At 45.7% G+C, this 17332-nt stretch overlaps 1 protein-coding gene across 3 annotated transcripts in view; it reads right to left on the bottom strand.

The window, feature by feature from the left end:
- NTN4 (netrin 4) overlaps nt 1-17332 on the bottom strand; it is a 47751-nt gene that overhangs the window by 20121 nt on the left and 10298 nt on the right. For all 3 annotated transcript variants that reach the window (XM_041474231.1, XM_041474235.1, XM_041474232.1), the window contains exon 3: nt 6475-6753. In XM_041474231.1, the coding sequence (XP_041330165.1) occupies nt 6475-6753 (279 nt within the window). The remainder of the gene's footprint in view (nt 1-6474; nt 6754-17332) is intronic.

Genomic DNA, 17332 nt, shown 5'->3' with positions numbered 1-17332 from the left:
AACCACTGAATAGCTGTGCACCAACATATTAATATCAATCTGTATGTGAACTCTAAGGAAAGAGGTTGTACATAATTGAAAAACTGTTGCAGCAATGGAAGGCTTGTGGTCTCTCATGCTGTGGCAAGGACAGCTGCAAAAGAGCCAAGCTGGAGATGATGCAAATCAAGCAGCTGGTGTTTATCTAGATAGACTCAGAGGCAGAGCATGGCATGGCACTCCTGGTATTGCTTGTAAAGGTGCCATGCACTTGGGCAAAAGGAAACAAATGGCCTGGCTGAAAAGCTAAAAAAATAACAGAATGGCACAATTCTGCCATCTGCACAAAGGCAGGACCAGCACAGAGGCCTGTGGGCTTGGGCTCCCGCCTGACTCAGTGGGTGCTGTCAGGCTGGGCCAGGAGGAGCATGTTCCCCATTCTTATCATAAGATAAGAAAGCAGTTTTGTTTCCTCAGGGTTTATCACCACCTGCCTCCATCAGCTGCAGACCCCACTGTGGATCCCACATGCCCTCTGCTCACCTGGGCAGGGCCTGGCATGGCTGCTCAGCAGCCCAGCCTGCAATGCACACTTTGCACTCCCGTGTGCCCTGATTGCTGCAGGGCTGGGCACTCGTAATCTCAGTGGGATTCATGTTTGGGTAAACACCTGCAGAGGCATGGGATGCAATGGCCTGGCTGACCCTGCTTCTGTATCAGAAGCAGCTACCCAGACCCCAATCTTTGGGAGTAAGCTTTGGAAACGGCAGCAGGTTTCCCAATTCCGACACTGCTGTGCCTTTACAGCACTGCTACTTAAATGGGCTGAGAAAACTTTGCCTCTCCCAGGTCCCCTCAGCTTTCATGGTGGCCCCAAGCCCTCTCAGCCAGGTAGAGTGTGGGGTGCAGACCCATTAAGGAAGAAGCTAAAGAGCTAAAGGGAAGTCAAAGTGAGGGAGCAGAGGGAAACAGAGTCCTTAACAACTTGCTTCCCAGGGCAACCTTTTAGTTAGTACCTTCTTTTCCATATTCCTTTTTCACAGAAGTTTAATGAAAAGTCAGACCTAAGTGATTTTAAAACCTTGCCTCAAGCTGATGTATTTGTTCTCTAAAAACAGCATTACAATTACTACCAGCCAAAACAGCTCCACATTAAAATGTCTCTCCAACCTAGCTTTATCCCACTGAAGAAAATATCTTCTTTCTTTTACATAATTCCAGCATGACAGCAAACATTTTTATGCATTGGAAGCAACAAAAAAGGTGGATACTAGCAAGCCCTTTCTTGCAGCCCATAGGTATATATTTTTTTTTAGTTATAAAGAAATACTATGAGAGCTAGAAATACGAGAAAGGTCAAGAAGGGGTAATACAAGGAGAAGTGGCAGCAGGTGAAAAGAGCCAACAGACTGTCTACACTGAGCAAAATTAATGTCTGTAAGAGCTGTAGGAGGGCCACTTGCAAGACTGGTCTGCCATGCAAATACCCTGTCATGCCACGGAGCAGCTGGGAGACGGGGCTCAGAAACCAGCCCAGCAGCTCTGCTGGGACACAAGGTAGATGGGAAAATGACATACCTGGCCTTCAGCATTGCTCCAGCATCTCAGCACCTTTCTGAAGGCAGAATCTGATCCCTGTGCATTCACAGGGGGGAAAAGCACCTATTTTCTTCCCTTTTCATTCACCTCACCTTACAGCTAGCTGTAAGGCGCACCCACTAGGGTCATTATGGAGCATCACTAAGTACACAAACACAATTGTCTCACTCCTTTAAGCATTCACACAGTTCCTGACTCATTTAAGCAGCAAGGCCTTCCTATAACATTTTTCATTTTGTCATGGGGTCTTTATATCCCAGTTCACTTTCACACTGTTCCCCTTCTTAGCTTGACAGCCCTGTCGCAACGTCAGTCATTAGAGGGCACAATGCAAACAGTGTTACAAAAGTTGCCTTCTGTAAGATAAACGAGCGACTGATTTCTCTATACAAAGACAGTTGCTAGGGCATGCTTCCTTCCAGAGCCTTTTGTTGCCAAATTATAACCTTCCAGTGCTTCCTTTCAGATTGTAAATACATAGGGTTTTTCTTTAGTTGAATCCTATAAAATCCTTTTCCCCATATTTATCATGTTCCAAAATGTTAGGCAGTGACAAAGACTGCTGCACTGAGGGAAAAATGCTTTCAGTCACCTGTTATGAATTGATTTATATTGTAAGAATTCACCCACTATATGGAGTCCAACACAAATGCATACTAAAAGAAAATCAGTGTCCCAAAGACCTGATAGCGTAAACAGTCTAAATAGCTGGGAGGGGCAATGGCTTTTAATAGAAGTTCCTTTTTGGAACTGCTAAAACTGTGGGTTTTTTTCTTTCTCTCTCTCTTTTTTTTTAGCTTTCATGGAAAATGGGCATGATTCTAGCCTAAAGGAAAATGGCAGCATTCACACTGAGTCTCTAACCATAGCTTTTAAACTGTGTTGTTCTTCAACTGCTGTGCCAGTGTTAGAACCAATTCCTACTGATGGCTGTCAGCACATGGAGAGGTATTCTTTTCCCAAAGCACCAGACAACCAAATTTATGCATGAGAAAATTCTCATATCCTATCTTGTTCTTGTGAAAGAATACAAAGCTTGTTGTCCAGGGTGTGGGGGCTGTGCAGTAGGGTTTTTTTTTAATTCCTTGTACAATAGGCTTCTGTCAGCGTTGCTCTGGAAGACCTTGAACATCTTTTGATGTCAGTAGCATGATAACAATTTATAACAGCCACTGGGTTGGCCACATGGGAAGTGGGGGGGAAAATTCACCCTGCCTGACTACACAGAAGTGCTTTAGCAGAGTATCTTAGTCCACCCAGGATCCCGACCTTCATAACTATGGAAGAAGCTTGGAGAGATCAGCTGGCTAAGCTGCAGGAATGCACATTCAGGGAGGGCCAAGGAGTCTCTGAGATGGATGAACTCCAGCTCTCACCTTGAGACAGAACTGCAGAACCCAGGTGAGGTATCTCTGGGTTTGCTTTCCCCACTTTGGAGTCCTAAATTGCAAGGTCCTACTTATCTCCATGCTTGCACAACACTTGCCTCTCCTCTTGCATGCCACTTCCATAGCTGCAAGCAGGCCACGGGGATGCTTTAGCTGGAAAGAGGCATGCAGTGCAATGGCTCCATGTGCAGAGGTACTGGCAAAGGGTGAGAAGCTCCTGGGCCACAGATCAGAGGAATAACCAGTTTTCTCGCATCCACTGAAGATCAGGAGGGATCTCCTATTTATGGCAATTCATTTGTTTGCTCATATTTGTGGTTTGCCATGTAATGCAGCTCAAGAAGTGATCAGCTGCTTAGCATGGTATGGTAGGAGGTCTGTCTGTACGTGCTTATCTTTTCTGGGTATGCCTTGGGCCTTTGCTGATGAGATTTGAGTAGTGACCCCTGGAATAAATTTAGGAGAGGTAGGAAAGAGAGAAAGTGTATCTGTATCAACCTAACAGTTGCCTGTTGCACACAAGTGTCCAACAAGGGATGGACAGGATCATGCCACCCATGAGGAACAGCCTTTGCCATCCCAGGCAGCCAGGTCTTCTCTGGGGAGCTCATGGAAATATACCTTCTGCTAGAGCACAAGTTCCACCTGTATATTCAGAATTCACCTGAAGGCTGACATGGCATTTCTGACACTCAAGAAAAACCAGAGTTTTTCTACACAAATTCCATTCTCTTTTAGGAGAAAGGATAGGTGGAGGAATTGCCAGGAGGAGAGGAGCATCATGGAGAGTTTTGCAGCTAGGCGGTGATGAGGGCACAGAAACAAATCTCTTATCAGACTCTGTCAAGTTGAACTTTGCTTTGACTTGACTCAGATTGCAGACGGAGGTTTCCCCAGCCCAGAAAATGAAGCTAGAGCTGCTTCTGCCAGGGCAGAAGGAGCCCCTCTTTGTTCATGAAGCCACCCTGTTTGCATCCCAAGCCCACACCCTGAGGGTGTCCCAGGTAAGTATTTTCTCATGGCCTGTGGATTTGTAGCCTCACTTAAGCCACTCACAATATTTACCTCCAAAACCGTCACCTTCTCAACAAAATTGCCAAGATCTCAAGAAAAAAATACACCCAGTGGGAGGAATCCTGTAGCAGTAAGCTGGGCCCATGTCCCAAGCTGACCTTCCTGGCCCCTTGGGTGAGGATCCTGTATCAAACCTGCCAGAGCAGCAGCCCCCAGCATTCTCACCTACCCACGCTCTTTTCTCAGATTGTCTCTGGGTGAGGTGGCTGAAATGCTTCTGGTCACTTTGTGAGATCTGACTGAGACCTGGCAGCTGTGCCCGGTGCTGCTGGGATACCCCGGCTTACCACCCAGAGCAACCCAAGAGAAAAATAAATATATCACAGCTGTGTCTTCTGCTGGCCAAGCAGGGACTGAAACCAAGGCTGCGGTTAGGATTTTGCCTGTAGGCTGAGAACAAGTGGGGGGTTAAGAAAACTTGCACATGGATTTTTTGGAAAAGTTTGGTTTTTTAATTAAATTATCTTGAACTTGCTTAAATTTTGATGTTAGCTCTCTAACTTAAAGCATACTCTTCAGGGTTCTTGACTGGTCATAATTCTTCAGAATTATATTTTCTGTGAGTTTTTCAGCTGAAATGTATAAAAATGCTCTCTCTCTGAAGTCCTACTCTCTTTTCAGAAGTTTTTTGACTGCTACCACCTAAACAGCCATGGACATCGCAATCTTTCGTCCCTGTTCAGTTCATTCACGTGTGTGATGAATTCTTCCTATCACCTTGGAAATAATTCTCTCTTCCAATCTTGGTGCAATGCACTGGCAAACCCCAGGCTGGGCTGCACGAGGTGGGTGCCACTGCAGTCCCCAAACAGCAGTAGCCTCATGCCACAGAAACCTGGCATGGACTAGGCTCAGCCAAAACTGCCCCAGCTCTATGATGGAAAAGGTGGTATTGGGAGAGGAAAGCTCTTACCACAACTTGACCCTCCCTGCAAACCCTGGGGCTATGTCACCCCTTCACTGGCACACCCCTCACGGGACATGCAGGATGAGGTGTAAGTAAAACACAGTATGACACAGTAAAATGAGTCAGCCTCACTGCACAAACGTCACCTTTGGGACTCCTGCCACATAAACGTTTATAACCAGAGTTGCATTTCCCCCTCGGGGCCAGTACAGGGGTTTGTTGCTATTTCTTGCTCTGTTTTCAGCATGATTTTGGCACTTGCTTCCTTCTCCCAGCCCTGCCTGCTACCTGCCCACTCTGGTTGCCCTAGCCTGTAGCCGTACTGGAGGCTACTTGGCTGCAGGCTCTGTTACAGCTCTCAGTGGTGCTCCAGGGCATGCTCCCATGCAATTGTATCCCACCAAAATAATCCTGAGCAACAGCTCCTTTCAAAGACTTTCACTCAGGGGACATCTGCAGAAAGCAGAGCAGTGCTACTTGAAAGAGTCTTATCAATCACAGAGCTGCACGCTTTCAAACCGGTATGTTTTCAAGATGTTGCAAGGCTAGCTCTAGTAGAAGGGAAACATCCTGTCTACTCCATGTCTGAGACTGTAATTTAAGTGAAATGAGAGCTCCCCAATGGGCTGGACTTCTTACCTAGACTAACTGCCTTTTTTTTTTTTTTTAATGATCTTTCTCTGTCTAATATTATTCAGCACAGTATATTTGGCTGCTCTGTTTCTCCCTACTGCTCCTCCTCCAGCAAAGCCAGAGTTTTCAGAGCCAGCCCGGATGAGCAGAAAGGATGAGATGTGCTGGTGTCAGCAAGTGTCCCTGGATTGGCGGGGCGCAGGCATGCCATGCCACAGGCATCCAGCGTGTTGGCCACTGCTGTGCCTGTCACCTGCCCTATGGGTTAGTGGCTCTTGTTTCCCTGGAGTTTAGGTCTTGGTTGTTCCTTAGGAATTTGAGCTCAGAGCTCTTGTGATGGGAATCCCCTTGAAATCAGAGCATAGAGTTTTTATCCAGAGAAAGGTATGGTAAAGTGCAATAGAAAGCCTGTGAGTGAGAGTCAAAACCCATCTCTATCCCCTTCGTTCAACCCAATATCCTTGGATCCTCCAGAAGCAATGGTAGTTACATGATGCCTCGTATCTTCAGAGAAGCTCTCCTCCTTCTTTGTTACCAAAATGCCCTGCATTTTTTATCCTTTAGATATTGTGTTATTGCAAGTTAGCATTTGGGGAAAGATGGGTGTCAGTAATTTAATTATTTTTAAAGATTTACCTGAAATAAATAAATTACTGTGGAGCACTTTTGAAGGATGAGAGTCCCACACCAAGACACAAAGGAAGTTCAGCACTTCAGCCCCACATGGAGACCACCACCTTTGTAAAGACCATTTCTGCTCACTGTGCTTGGAGTCCAGGGCATCCCATGTCAAATATTGCACACTTGGACCTACACTATACTCTATACCATCCCTTACTATTTTTAAACTTCTGCTTTCCTGCAGTGCAGACACTGTTGGGTGCACGTACGTACCACATGGAAAACCCCAGCCGCCTTGTTGGGCCTGAATCCAGCGACAGGGATGCAGTGGTCAGCGTGGCCATTGCAGAAGCAGCTGCCCTTCACGATGAAGTCGTAGATGGCGTAGTGCAGGGCTGGCGGGGGCTGCGGGGCAGGGCTGGCCGGCAGGCAGGGGCAGCCCTGCCGCTCCAGCAGCCGCACCCGCAGGTTGGTGATCTTCAGCTGCGCCTGGGCCACCGCGCTGTACGGGTCCTCCGCGGCGTAAGGCGGGGACAGGGCTCGGAAGATCACCTGGGCAGAGAGACACAGAGGGTGAAACAGAAAGGAGGATGTCAGCCAGCCCCAGCGTGGGCCGTGGGGTGAAATGGCAATGACAGCATCTTCTGGGAGCGTGCACCAGGCTCTCATGATGCTCTTCCCCTTCTATGGGGGGGAGCAGCAAATCCACCTCCAAATCAGTGCACACAGGGTGACCACCCCATGATCCCTTACGTTGCTCTCCACAAGAAGTAAGGACCTTATGGGTGTCAAGTGACATTTTGCCATTAACTCAAATCAGAGGTGGGTGCCCCTGCAATGTGGTGTGGCCCAGCACAGGGAGCAGCACCTTGCCAGGTGATGCGCAATTGGGGGACTCTTCATTAACATTCCCTCTCCCAGAATGGGTGTATTTTTTAACAAATATAGTTCATATTTCCAGATATCTGGTTCCTATCAGTCCCAGGCTGCTTCCTAGTGGAAAAGTGATTAGGTGTGGCAATTAGTGACAGAAAGCTGATAATCAAGCAAACCGAGATAAGAAAGAGAGGAAAGAGGGGGGCTTCCAAAGTTTAAACAAATACTTATCATCCATTCTTTATTTTAACTTCAGTCTGATTGAATAGGCAAATATTGGCTCAAGCTGAATATTGAGAGCACTAGATAAAAATAGCCAATTTTCTTGAAAAAGCTTATTTTAAAGTTTTTAGTCTAGCTGCCTACAATGAGGAATCAGAAACAGCATATACTTTATATGACTACCACTGACATTAAACAACTTATCTATAACATATATTAGCTATTGGAACATTCAACTTACAGTGACACTTTCTGAATCACTAAGTAGTTTTTCACTGAACAGTCACCGACAGCTTGATGAACTATGATAATTATAAACAACATTTGATCAAATCACTTGAGTGCTTGAGGGTGTGATGCAGCCAAATGGCTCCATACACTACTCCCAGCACTGAGTTAAAACCTCCTAAAACTACAGTGCTGCCCCACTGAAACCATCCATGCCACCCAAAATGCTGGCCAGCCTCTTGCAGGCAGCAAGGAGGTGACCATTGTTTCCTGCCCAGTGAGAGGCAGGGCATCAACTTACTGCTGCCACTATCAGGGATCACAGCCTCCTACCTCTAAATCCACTCCTTCCATAGAAAGCAGCTGATATGCTTTAGCTGATGAACGCTTCCCTTTTATTTGACCAGGATCCACAGATCCTGGAAATAATGACCACAGTGCTGCCAGCTGGCCTGCTCGCAGGCTTTGCCTACCAGCTGCTGCCTCCATCAGCCCCACCGCTGCTGGCACTGCTCCTGGCTGGGACCTGGCTTTTCTCCAGGGCTGCCTGAATCCAGCCAGAGGAAGCTTTGTGTCAGCCTGGAAGGAGATTTAGCCCTTGTTTTGGAGCTGGATGGTGGCAGCATGCTTTTGCGTGCCCCACCAGCCTGCCAAGGTGCCACCAGCATGCTGGTGACAGCAGGGCTCGGCCGTGCTGGAGCTGGGCATTGCATGCTGGCAAACACATCATGGCTGCAGTTCTGCACTGCCCTGCTGCAAACACTCCCTCCCAAAGGTGTCTGAGCATCTTCTGCCAGAAAGACACAGGTAAAGGAGAAGGTTAACTGGGAGAGGTGGTCAGAGGACGAGGCTGGTGAGCATGCTCCTTGTGCAGAAGTGTTGAGTCATATGAGGGGTATTAATAAACAGTAACACACTTCAAAAGATATCTTTTCCTCCCTCTCTTTCACAGATATACAGAGTTTTTTCTTATTTCCTAAAATAAAAATATAAACCAGATATCAAAAGAAACCCAAATGAACCCCAACCAGAACAATTCTTTCACCTCAACCCAAGGCTTGTTATTTACCCAAATTTAGATCAGTGACATTCTGATCACATTCACTTGCTAGTGGTTTTGTGAACACAAGATGCTTTCAGATACGGAAGGGAAAAATCCTTGGGAAAAATCCAAACTGAAGATATTGATTTCCTTTTAGTGGACATGACAGAAAATGCTGGTTCAAGAACTTTCAATAAAAACTAGCATTTTGGGTTTCTTGATACTACATAAATTGCATCTCAGAGAATTCTCTCTTTGTCCTAATTCAGATGAGAGCAGGGGAGAAACTATATAAATGGGAACAATTTATACTAGATGGAGCTGCAGACTTTCCTCTCATGTTTTCAATTTTCCTTGTTTATCTATCCCTGTTTAATGCATGTGACTGATGTTTGTGGTTCTAGTAAAGACAATCATAGCAAGGAAATCAATAACCCTGAGTGCCTCTGCACTGACAGAGTTAAATCTTGTCTGTGTGGAATTCAGGGGGAGTTATGCTGCTGATTTCAAGGGAGCCAGTATTCCTGCTCAGACCCTAAAATGCTACAAACATTTCTTTTTATGGCTACATGAAAACAGTGATGCTAAACATGAACTCTATCTGTAATTCCCAGGGGCTGCGGGCTCTCAGTTTCTCCCTGCTGGCTGTCCTGTGCTGCTCTGGCTGTGCCCAGCAGCCCTGGCCTGGGGAGCTCCACTGTGCCCTGCAGCCCTGTAACAGAGTGAGCCTGGTCTCAGTGCTGCCAGGGCAGTAAACATCCCCATGCCTCCATCCCAGACCCCAGCAGCCCTTCTGCAACCAAATACTAACTGGTCATTATAATATGTAGGAGATCATACAAATAGCAATCTTCTGCTCTGACACAGCAGATTCATCTGGGATTCTACAAGCCCTCAGACACTGCATAACAAGGATAAGGATGTGTTTCCCAGCAAGATTTTCCTGTTTAGTTATTAACATCACTAATGTATCCCAGCTGGTCTCAGGAGTCTGCGCATCACTGGGGCCACACTGGTCTTACACAGCTATCATGGCTTTGCACCCCTGTTCTTTCCAGCAGCCCAGCCACACATACACACACAGGCAGTGCCAGATTTCCTGCTTTTACCTCTTCTTGGGCTTTTCCATGCAATTGTCCCACCAATAGGATGGGCATAGGTTTCAGCATCCTCTCTACTAATGAACCATGGTTTGCACAGCAGACCTGACCAGGCTTTCACACCTCTAGTTCTTCTGGCTACTCCCAGCTACAGCAATCAGAGGTCTCCTCAACCAAAATATGGTTCAGTTTTAGCAGTGTAGAGGAAGAGTGTAGGAAAAATGGAAAAGAACACTTTGTCAACATGTGTGTTGTCAACATCTGATGATGTTGTTTTAGAAGCCCGTTGTCTCCCTGGTGCCACTGTCCAGCCAGGACTCTGTTGGGCAGTGGCCCCCAGCCACTCTGCAGGCAGCAAGCCTCAACAGTAAGCACTCCAGGGTGACCAGGCTTCTGTCTTTCCCACTCAAGTCTCCATCTCTGTGTACAAGGCTTTCTAACAAAACATCAAAACCTGGCATCACAACATTAGGCAGACAATGTGACTTACTGCAATAGTATGATAGCACAGTGTGGGAGCCCCTGATCTTTATACCAGCAGCTCTGAAACATATGCACTAATTAAAATATTATATTTTGTAAAACAAGTCAGAAGTAATACATTGAAGCAACCCAGCATTTCTGAGCTTTACATCCATATTATATTCTATCAAAAAGATGTTTTCATTCCCAGTGTTGCTAGCTCACAAAAAATCTTATGATATTTGGGATTCTTCTTAAATACAGCCCCAGGAACTGAATCTTTATCTCAGCTTCCATTTAAAATTAAGTATCTATCAATAACTCATGTCACAAACCAGGAGGCAAATAGAACTGCTAAGAAACAAAATAACTAGTCCTTGGGGTAATGCTCCTTCTGTGACATGTGGAATGATGCTGTTGGATCCCACATGCTATAAAAGCAACCTTTGCATGAAGCAACATCAATTGAGGAGTGATTTAAAAGTTGCACAGAGATTTTTTTTTTTTTTTGGCATGGTGGTGGTCTCTCTACACAGCCAAATGGGAGCTGTAGTCTGCAGCCTCTGAGTGAGGAAGGTCACTGCTCTGCCTCGAGAGGGCTGGGTTAACCTGACCCTCAGTGCGATGCATGTTGGTGGTAGGAGGAAGCCCACTCCACTCCCAAGGGAAGCCCACTCCACTCCAAGGGAGCAGGAGTGGATAAGCTGTCCCTCAGTACCTTGCACATGTCATGGAGTAAAAGTACTCTGCTCTTCATCCAGACCACTGCAGCTGTCTGCAGTTTGGTCACATCATTACATAGACAGCCTCTAATAAATTCCCACATTGATGATTTCGATTTCCTTATAGGTTGTCATGAGCAACTCTTGCTCTGCTGATTATTTCACAAGTTCTAGTGGCAGAAGAAGCCTGAGCTCCTCACCCTTCCACAGATGCAGGAATGTAGCCCTGTATATAAATAAAGCAGCAGCCATGGACATGGTGCACTCAAGTAACCACTTGCACCACAATGACCTTGATATACAAACTCATCAAGTCTCTTTGCAAGAAGTACCCTCATATGTTTATGTGTGCGAGGGAATAAAAGGACATCTTTATACATATCTCCACAGTGGGAAGGAAAATGCTAATGAATGATTCTGACTGCAACAAAATAGACTGTGAAGTCAAAATAGACTGTTGAAGTCAACAAAACCAATGAAAGACTTGCCAGGAGCAAAGGTTTCTCAGTGAGTCACAGGCCCGCCTCCACTGAATGCAGCTGCAAGGGCCTGGACCTTTGTCAAGATGCAAGTGTCCAGAGCAATGGAATGGGACCCTGTGGGATACAAATGCCTGCGACATTGAAGAGACACGGGTGAGCCACAAAAAGGTTCTTCCTCACAGACCTTCGGAAACAGGCACAGAGGCTTTGCACAGTCTTGCAGCTGCTGTGCATGTGCCTGTTCCCTGGGTCCGTGCACCTGGACAGAGGTGCCATGCTCCAACCTCCAACTGAGAGCCTGGCCTCAGCCAGGAAGGCAGCAGGGGATGGTTGATGAAATGGCAACATCAATAAATTGCAAACAGGGAGAACAAATGGATAGAAGACTCAAGAAGTATATACACACGGGAACAAGTCAACAAACAGTAATACAGCAGAAATAAAAGCAATAAACAAATATTAAAAACATAAACACATTTTTACTTGGTTGTAAATGAAAACCAGGGTGGTAACATTGCATGAAGTGATGTGTGGTTTCTTTCCAAAAGAGACTGATGAACTCTACCCTGTATTGTCTGACCTAGATGCATGAAAATATATCTATAATTACTCTACAACAATGACACATCCATATTAGTGATTCATGTAATTAACTCAGGGGCATTAGATAAATTCAGTACTGATTTATTTGATTTTTGCTGGTAGATTTATCCCTTTCTATGCATTTTACAGGAACAAAAGAAAAAAAATAGTATTAATAAAAGGAATGCAAAGTTTGTTGTCTTATCCAGATAGAGAGCAAAAGCGATGAGGAATGTGCACCACTTTACAAAAGGGCGTATGATGTCTAAGTAAGTGTTTAACTGAAAAGTTAACGTTTGCATTAGGAATCTGCAGTGATTCTTGGTATGTAGGCATTAAATAAATGTGCTTAATTGGCTTGTATTCTGGGGCCCTGTGGAATATCCACGTCACTGGAAGTGATCTGATTTATTTAGTGCTTGGACTCTGAAAGGCTCTGAAAATGTAGGCAGTAAATGCAATGGTGGAGCTCTGCCAGCACATCCAGGACCTCAGCCCTTTGCCTCCTGAGAAATTTACCTCAAGCACAACAAGCAGCTGAGGTTAGGCACTACTTGCCTGGTGCTGGGGCTGAGGGGAAAGTGAGCTCTTATCTCTGACGTCCTGGCCCTGGCATTCCCAGCTGTGTATCCAGCATTGCTTCACATCTGCTTGTGCTCACAGGCCTTGGCTTTCACTTCAAATGATGGCACAAGCTGAGGTAGTCCATGCTCTATCCACTGCATGGCACACCTCTGTCATCCCCCAGCCACTGCCTGCCTGCACCCTGCCCCCTGCACCTCCCTCCCTCCAGCCAGCCCAGCCATCCAAGAGCCCAGGAACTCTCCTGAAGGCACTAGCCAAAGGTGGCAACTGCTTTCAGCCTTGGCTGGTCTTGTTCAGAGAAGCTTAGTAGGGATATTTTATTGTGGCACTTTCCTGCTCACTAGATGGAAAAGTTATAGGTAGTCAATTCACTTGGTAAACATTATGGAAAGTTCCCAGGGAGAAATTTCATTTGTAGAAATGTGTAACTAAAAATATTAATAAGGACACAATATGTATGCCAACTGTCAACCTGCCACAGTGTCTGCTTTCGACTTCCCCCCAAGAAATGAACTAGAAGCAATAAGCTCGTCATAACCACAAAGGCCTGGTTGATGGAGCTGGATGTAAATTTAGCTGCAGAAATGCAATGCCAGTGAGGTGCTCCCCCTTCAAAGAGAGCGTTCTCACACCTCTTTCCCACACCCCTGCTTAGTCACCTTCAGTGCTGCAGAGGAATCTTGGAGCTAAGACTGTTCTGTGCTTGCCCCCTGTGCCTTCCCAGAAAAGAATAATTAAACTTCTCACACAACAGCATGTGCAGGGAAGACTGATGTGAGGATGTCTTACTGCTCATTTGAGGATGGCTAGATTTTCAAGGTTTGCTGTGCAAGACTCAAGCTGCAGCAGTGAATCTAATTTGATACCTTTGGGGAACGTGGACAGTCCTACTTGCCCTGACAGCTTCGGGGATCTTTTTTTTTTTTTTTTAATACAGTGGGAAGCCTCAGGCACAGGAGCTGCCTGGTTTGGTTAGCAGGGCTCCCTCAGTAGCAGCAGCTCAGGCACACCTGCTGTCAGATGCACAGTCTAAACACCAGACCTAGTCCTGGCAACAGCCAGCAGATTCTGTGTCCTCATACACCCTCTGAGAGAGACACATACTCTGCAGGTAGCTTCTTTTGTCTCCCACTTTCAGTATCGAGGGTGCAACTCTGTGCTAGCATTTACCCTGCTGGTCAGTATTTTAGTTTCTCGGATTTTCTGCATCAGTGTGGTCAAAGTCTGCCAGGCTGTCCTTGGCACTTCCTGGAGGGGAGAGCTGTGTCCACAGAGGAATATTTTGTTACAGGAATGGGCTCTGTGCCATTGCACTCCATGTGCATCCATGTCCCTGCCCATCAGTCCACTCTAATAACCTCTGAAAACACTGTCTAACTTCAACCACCTTTTGGAGATACACCTTAAATGTTAAACTCCTGCAAGTTTTAAGAAAACAATCTCATTGCTTCACAAATTTAAGCCTGTTGGACTACTACCCCTGAAGAAGGCTGATAGGGCTGCAATGCTGGTACTTCCTACTGACAAGACAGACTTATTTCATATATTACCACACTGAGCAACAAGATTTTAGGAGAGAAGCCAATGTGCATCTCTGTGCTATGTTCATTGCAATGACCCTAGGCTAAAAAAAGACAAGATTTGCTTTTGGCAGATGCTGCAAATAAATCACATGGTGTGGAAAGTTCATCAGCTTAAGCTGGGCAGGTATTACTCACCAGCTCCTCTAAAACACTTCTTTGTTTTTCTGCCTGTCAGACCAAGTGGACTCCAGGGAAGAAGAGCCTCTTGTGCTTGTGGAGAGGTCTGACTGCCCCCATGGTGTGCACTTCAGCATCACCTGGATGAGGTGAAACAGCAATAGAAATCGGAAAACCTGCATTGCCACCATCAAAGACACATCACACTGGGCATTGGAATCTTGCAGGCCACAGTGTTTGGCACTCAATCACATCCCCAAGCAACCATGACAGTAAGCCACTGTGTACCAGCAGTCCCTGAGCTCCTGGAGATGCTGGAGAAATGGCATTCCTGCAGCAGACTTAACAAGGCTCCTTCATATAATTTGACATAAGACAGCATTTGGCCCATGCCTCCAGTCCTTCTGCAGCCTTTTACAGCACATAAATCAAGACAAATAATCTCTTGCCTCAGCATCCAAAAGTTATACAATCTTACAAAGACTTCAGGAGGAAAATCCAGCTATTTCAAATAATCATCCCTCCCAAATTAATTTATACCAAGGTAACTTTTGTCTTTTGGGAATCTCAAAGCATTCTTCTGCCATTCTCAAAAATGAGAACCTATCCAAGAAGAGCTCCAACTCACATGTGGCAGCTGACCAGTGAGGGGCTGGAAAAGGCAGAAGGAGAGCTAGGGAAGACCCTTGGAATTTCTCCAGGATCCTTGAAGTCTTTGACAATAATCAGCCAGATGAGAGACATCTTCTCAACTTTTCTTCAACATTCAACTACACAATTTCATTAGATGAAAATGAAACACTGCTAGGTCATTCCTGTCTTCATGCAGTCAATGATCACAAAAGTAATGTTCTTATCAGGAAAATCTCACTACAGCTCAAACCTCTTGGATTTCGTCATCTCGGGTTAATAGTGCTTCTCCAATAATTCATAATTTATTCCACAATGGCTCTGTTTTGCTTAACCACTACTTTCGCTCATCAGGTAGAAACACTCAGTTTCTTGGCTCACAAAACCCTCCAGATGCACGATATCATTGGCTATGGACTATCAAGGAAAATTAAAACAATTATTGCCTTTTTCTCATTTTTAGAATCACCGTTTCCAGGGCTGCGCTAGCCCAGTCAGGAAAATGCACCAGCACATCTCAGCTGATGATATGAAGTCCTTTGAGCTATCAGCAAGAAAGATGGTATTTAAATACTCATCCCTCCAGCAATTCCCCTCCTTTCCCCATCCCCATAAAAGATTTATGTTCTCAGCCTTGTCCGGCTGGCAGTACTGTTGTGCATATGGAGGACCATAAAAAACCCTGGAGCTACCTCCAAAGAGCCAGACAAAGGACTGGACTTGCTTCTTCATTGGCAGGGCTGTAAGAAAAGCTGGCTCACTCCCCAGAGCTGCAGAATAACCTCTTTGACAGCTTCTGAGCACAACACACCACTGCAAAAGCCTGAAAGGCAGCAGGTTAGTGTTTCAGTAACTGCAGTGGTACTAAGGATCAAGGGGATTTTCTTTCAGCCTGTGAGTAACACAATTCCGTGAATATTTTTCAACTGCTCTTGTTTATAATGAAAAGGCTTTGTATCTATAGGACTGTCTGCTTGAACTACCATGAGATACACTTAATTCTAGGAAAAAGAACACTTGTTGGAATTATTTGTAACTGCTCAGTGTCAAAAAGGTCACAAGAAGCAGCACCCTTCTTTCAAGCCATAGCTATAGATTTTGATTACTGGAATGAGGGGTGCTGCAGAGAGACTGGTGATAAAAGACTCAAAGCATATGCAGTGAGTAAACTGGGTTCTGGACATCAACTTCTTTTCTTCCTGTAAAATGTTACCCATGGAGAATTTGAGAACTTCACCATTTGTGTAGGATTTTGAATGTTAGACTGGGTATCTCACACTGACACCCACTGTTGCATGGCAATTAATCTCAAACGAGCTTTTGATCCAAAGCTTCTGAGACATGTCAATACATTGCTTTAGGTTACATGCTTCCCATGTAACCAGCTGTATCCAGGAATCCCAATGAGAAACATGGCAGTCTACTTTCCAGCCAGAGAACTGGGAGCTGAATAAGTGAGCTAGCCTTCTCTTCATGCCAAAAATGAACTGTGAAATGAAGCAGTGGGGTGCAGTGCCTGAAGAGAGGCTCCGGAGGCACCGTTAAAATCCCGTGGCACTTTTCTCAAGGGAAGCAATAGTCCTGCTAACAAGGCCAGATGCCAATTTAGAGAATTAAATTCTGCCTACCCAAACTCCTCTTGTTTTATGTGGGTACAGTGCTCTCCACATCCTACATAAGAAGTTTGGAAAGGGTCTCCTGGAGCCCTGGGACCCATTCCCTCTTGCTGTTGGCAGCCTACAATATTCCCCCTTTCACAGACTGGTCAAGCTCCCTCCAAAGAATAATTTGTTTTAGCCATAATTGGAGGTCGATCCAGAAGCAGTTGTTAGAAACTTGATGTTCCAAGTGGGGGACTGCTGATATGCACTGTTAAGCACTGGCTATGCTCCATCCCAGAGGCAGCTGCATTTCAAGAGCTGGCCAAGCAGGGGGCCAACCCCATGTGCTAAAGCACTGGGATATCCAGGAAGAAAAGGAGACCATCCTATGGGCTACTTGTAACGGGAGAAATCACGCAGAGGATCATGGGGCAGGTTGGAGAAACATCTTGCTTTTCACATGCCCTTGTCCTTCAGAGATGCTGAGCATCCAGGAGGCCTCATAAGGAGACATGTCACTCCTCTAGAATGGCTCATGGGAGAGGGATTTGTCACAATCAGGTGAAAACTAAGCTAAAGTTTCCCCTTTTCCCCTGATTCGCTTTTTGCTGCCACATTATTTAAAGGGAAAATCTCCCTTCCTCCAGTGCTGGAAACTTGCACCAGCTTGGAAACCCTCAACAGTGCTTGGGAAGATGAGCATCCATGCAGGAAGGAAAGCTTGAGGACCAAACCAAGGGATGCACTTCACCACAGCCATCAGCAAGGTGGCTGGTGTGAGATAGTGTCCTGCCAGTGTGCTGCTATTTTATTGCTGCCAGTGTGCTGCTATATTTATTATAATAAATATTATAATATTTATATATTATTTATATTTATATATTGCCAGCTGCCACAGC

This window comes from Pyrgilauda ruficollis, unplaced genomic scaffold (genome assembly GCF_017590135.1).
Source record: "Pyrgilauda ruficollis isolate IOZ18807 unplaced genomic scaffold, ASM1759013v1 scaffold32, whole genome shotgun sequence".
Classification (NCBI taxonomy): Eukaryota; Metazoa; Chordata; class Aves; order Passeriformes; family Passeridae; genus Pyrgilauda; species Pyrgilauda ruficollis.
This window is presented reverse-complemented; position numbering and strand designations above follow the sequence as displayed.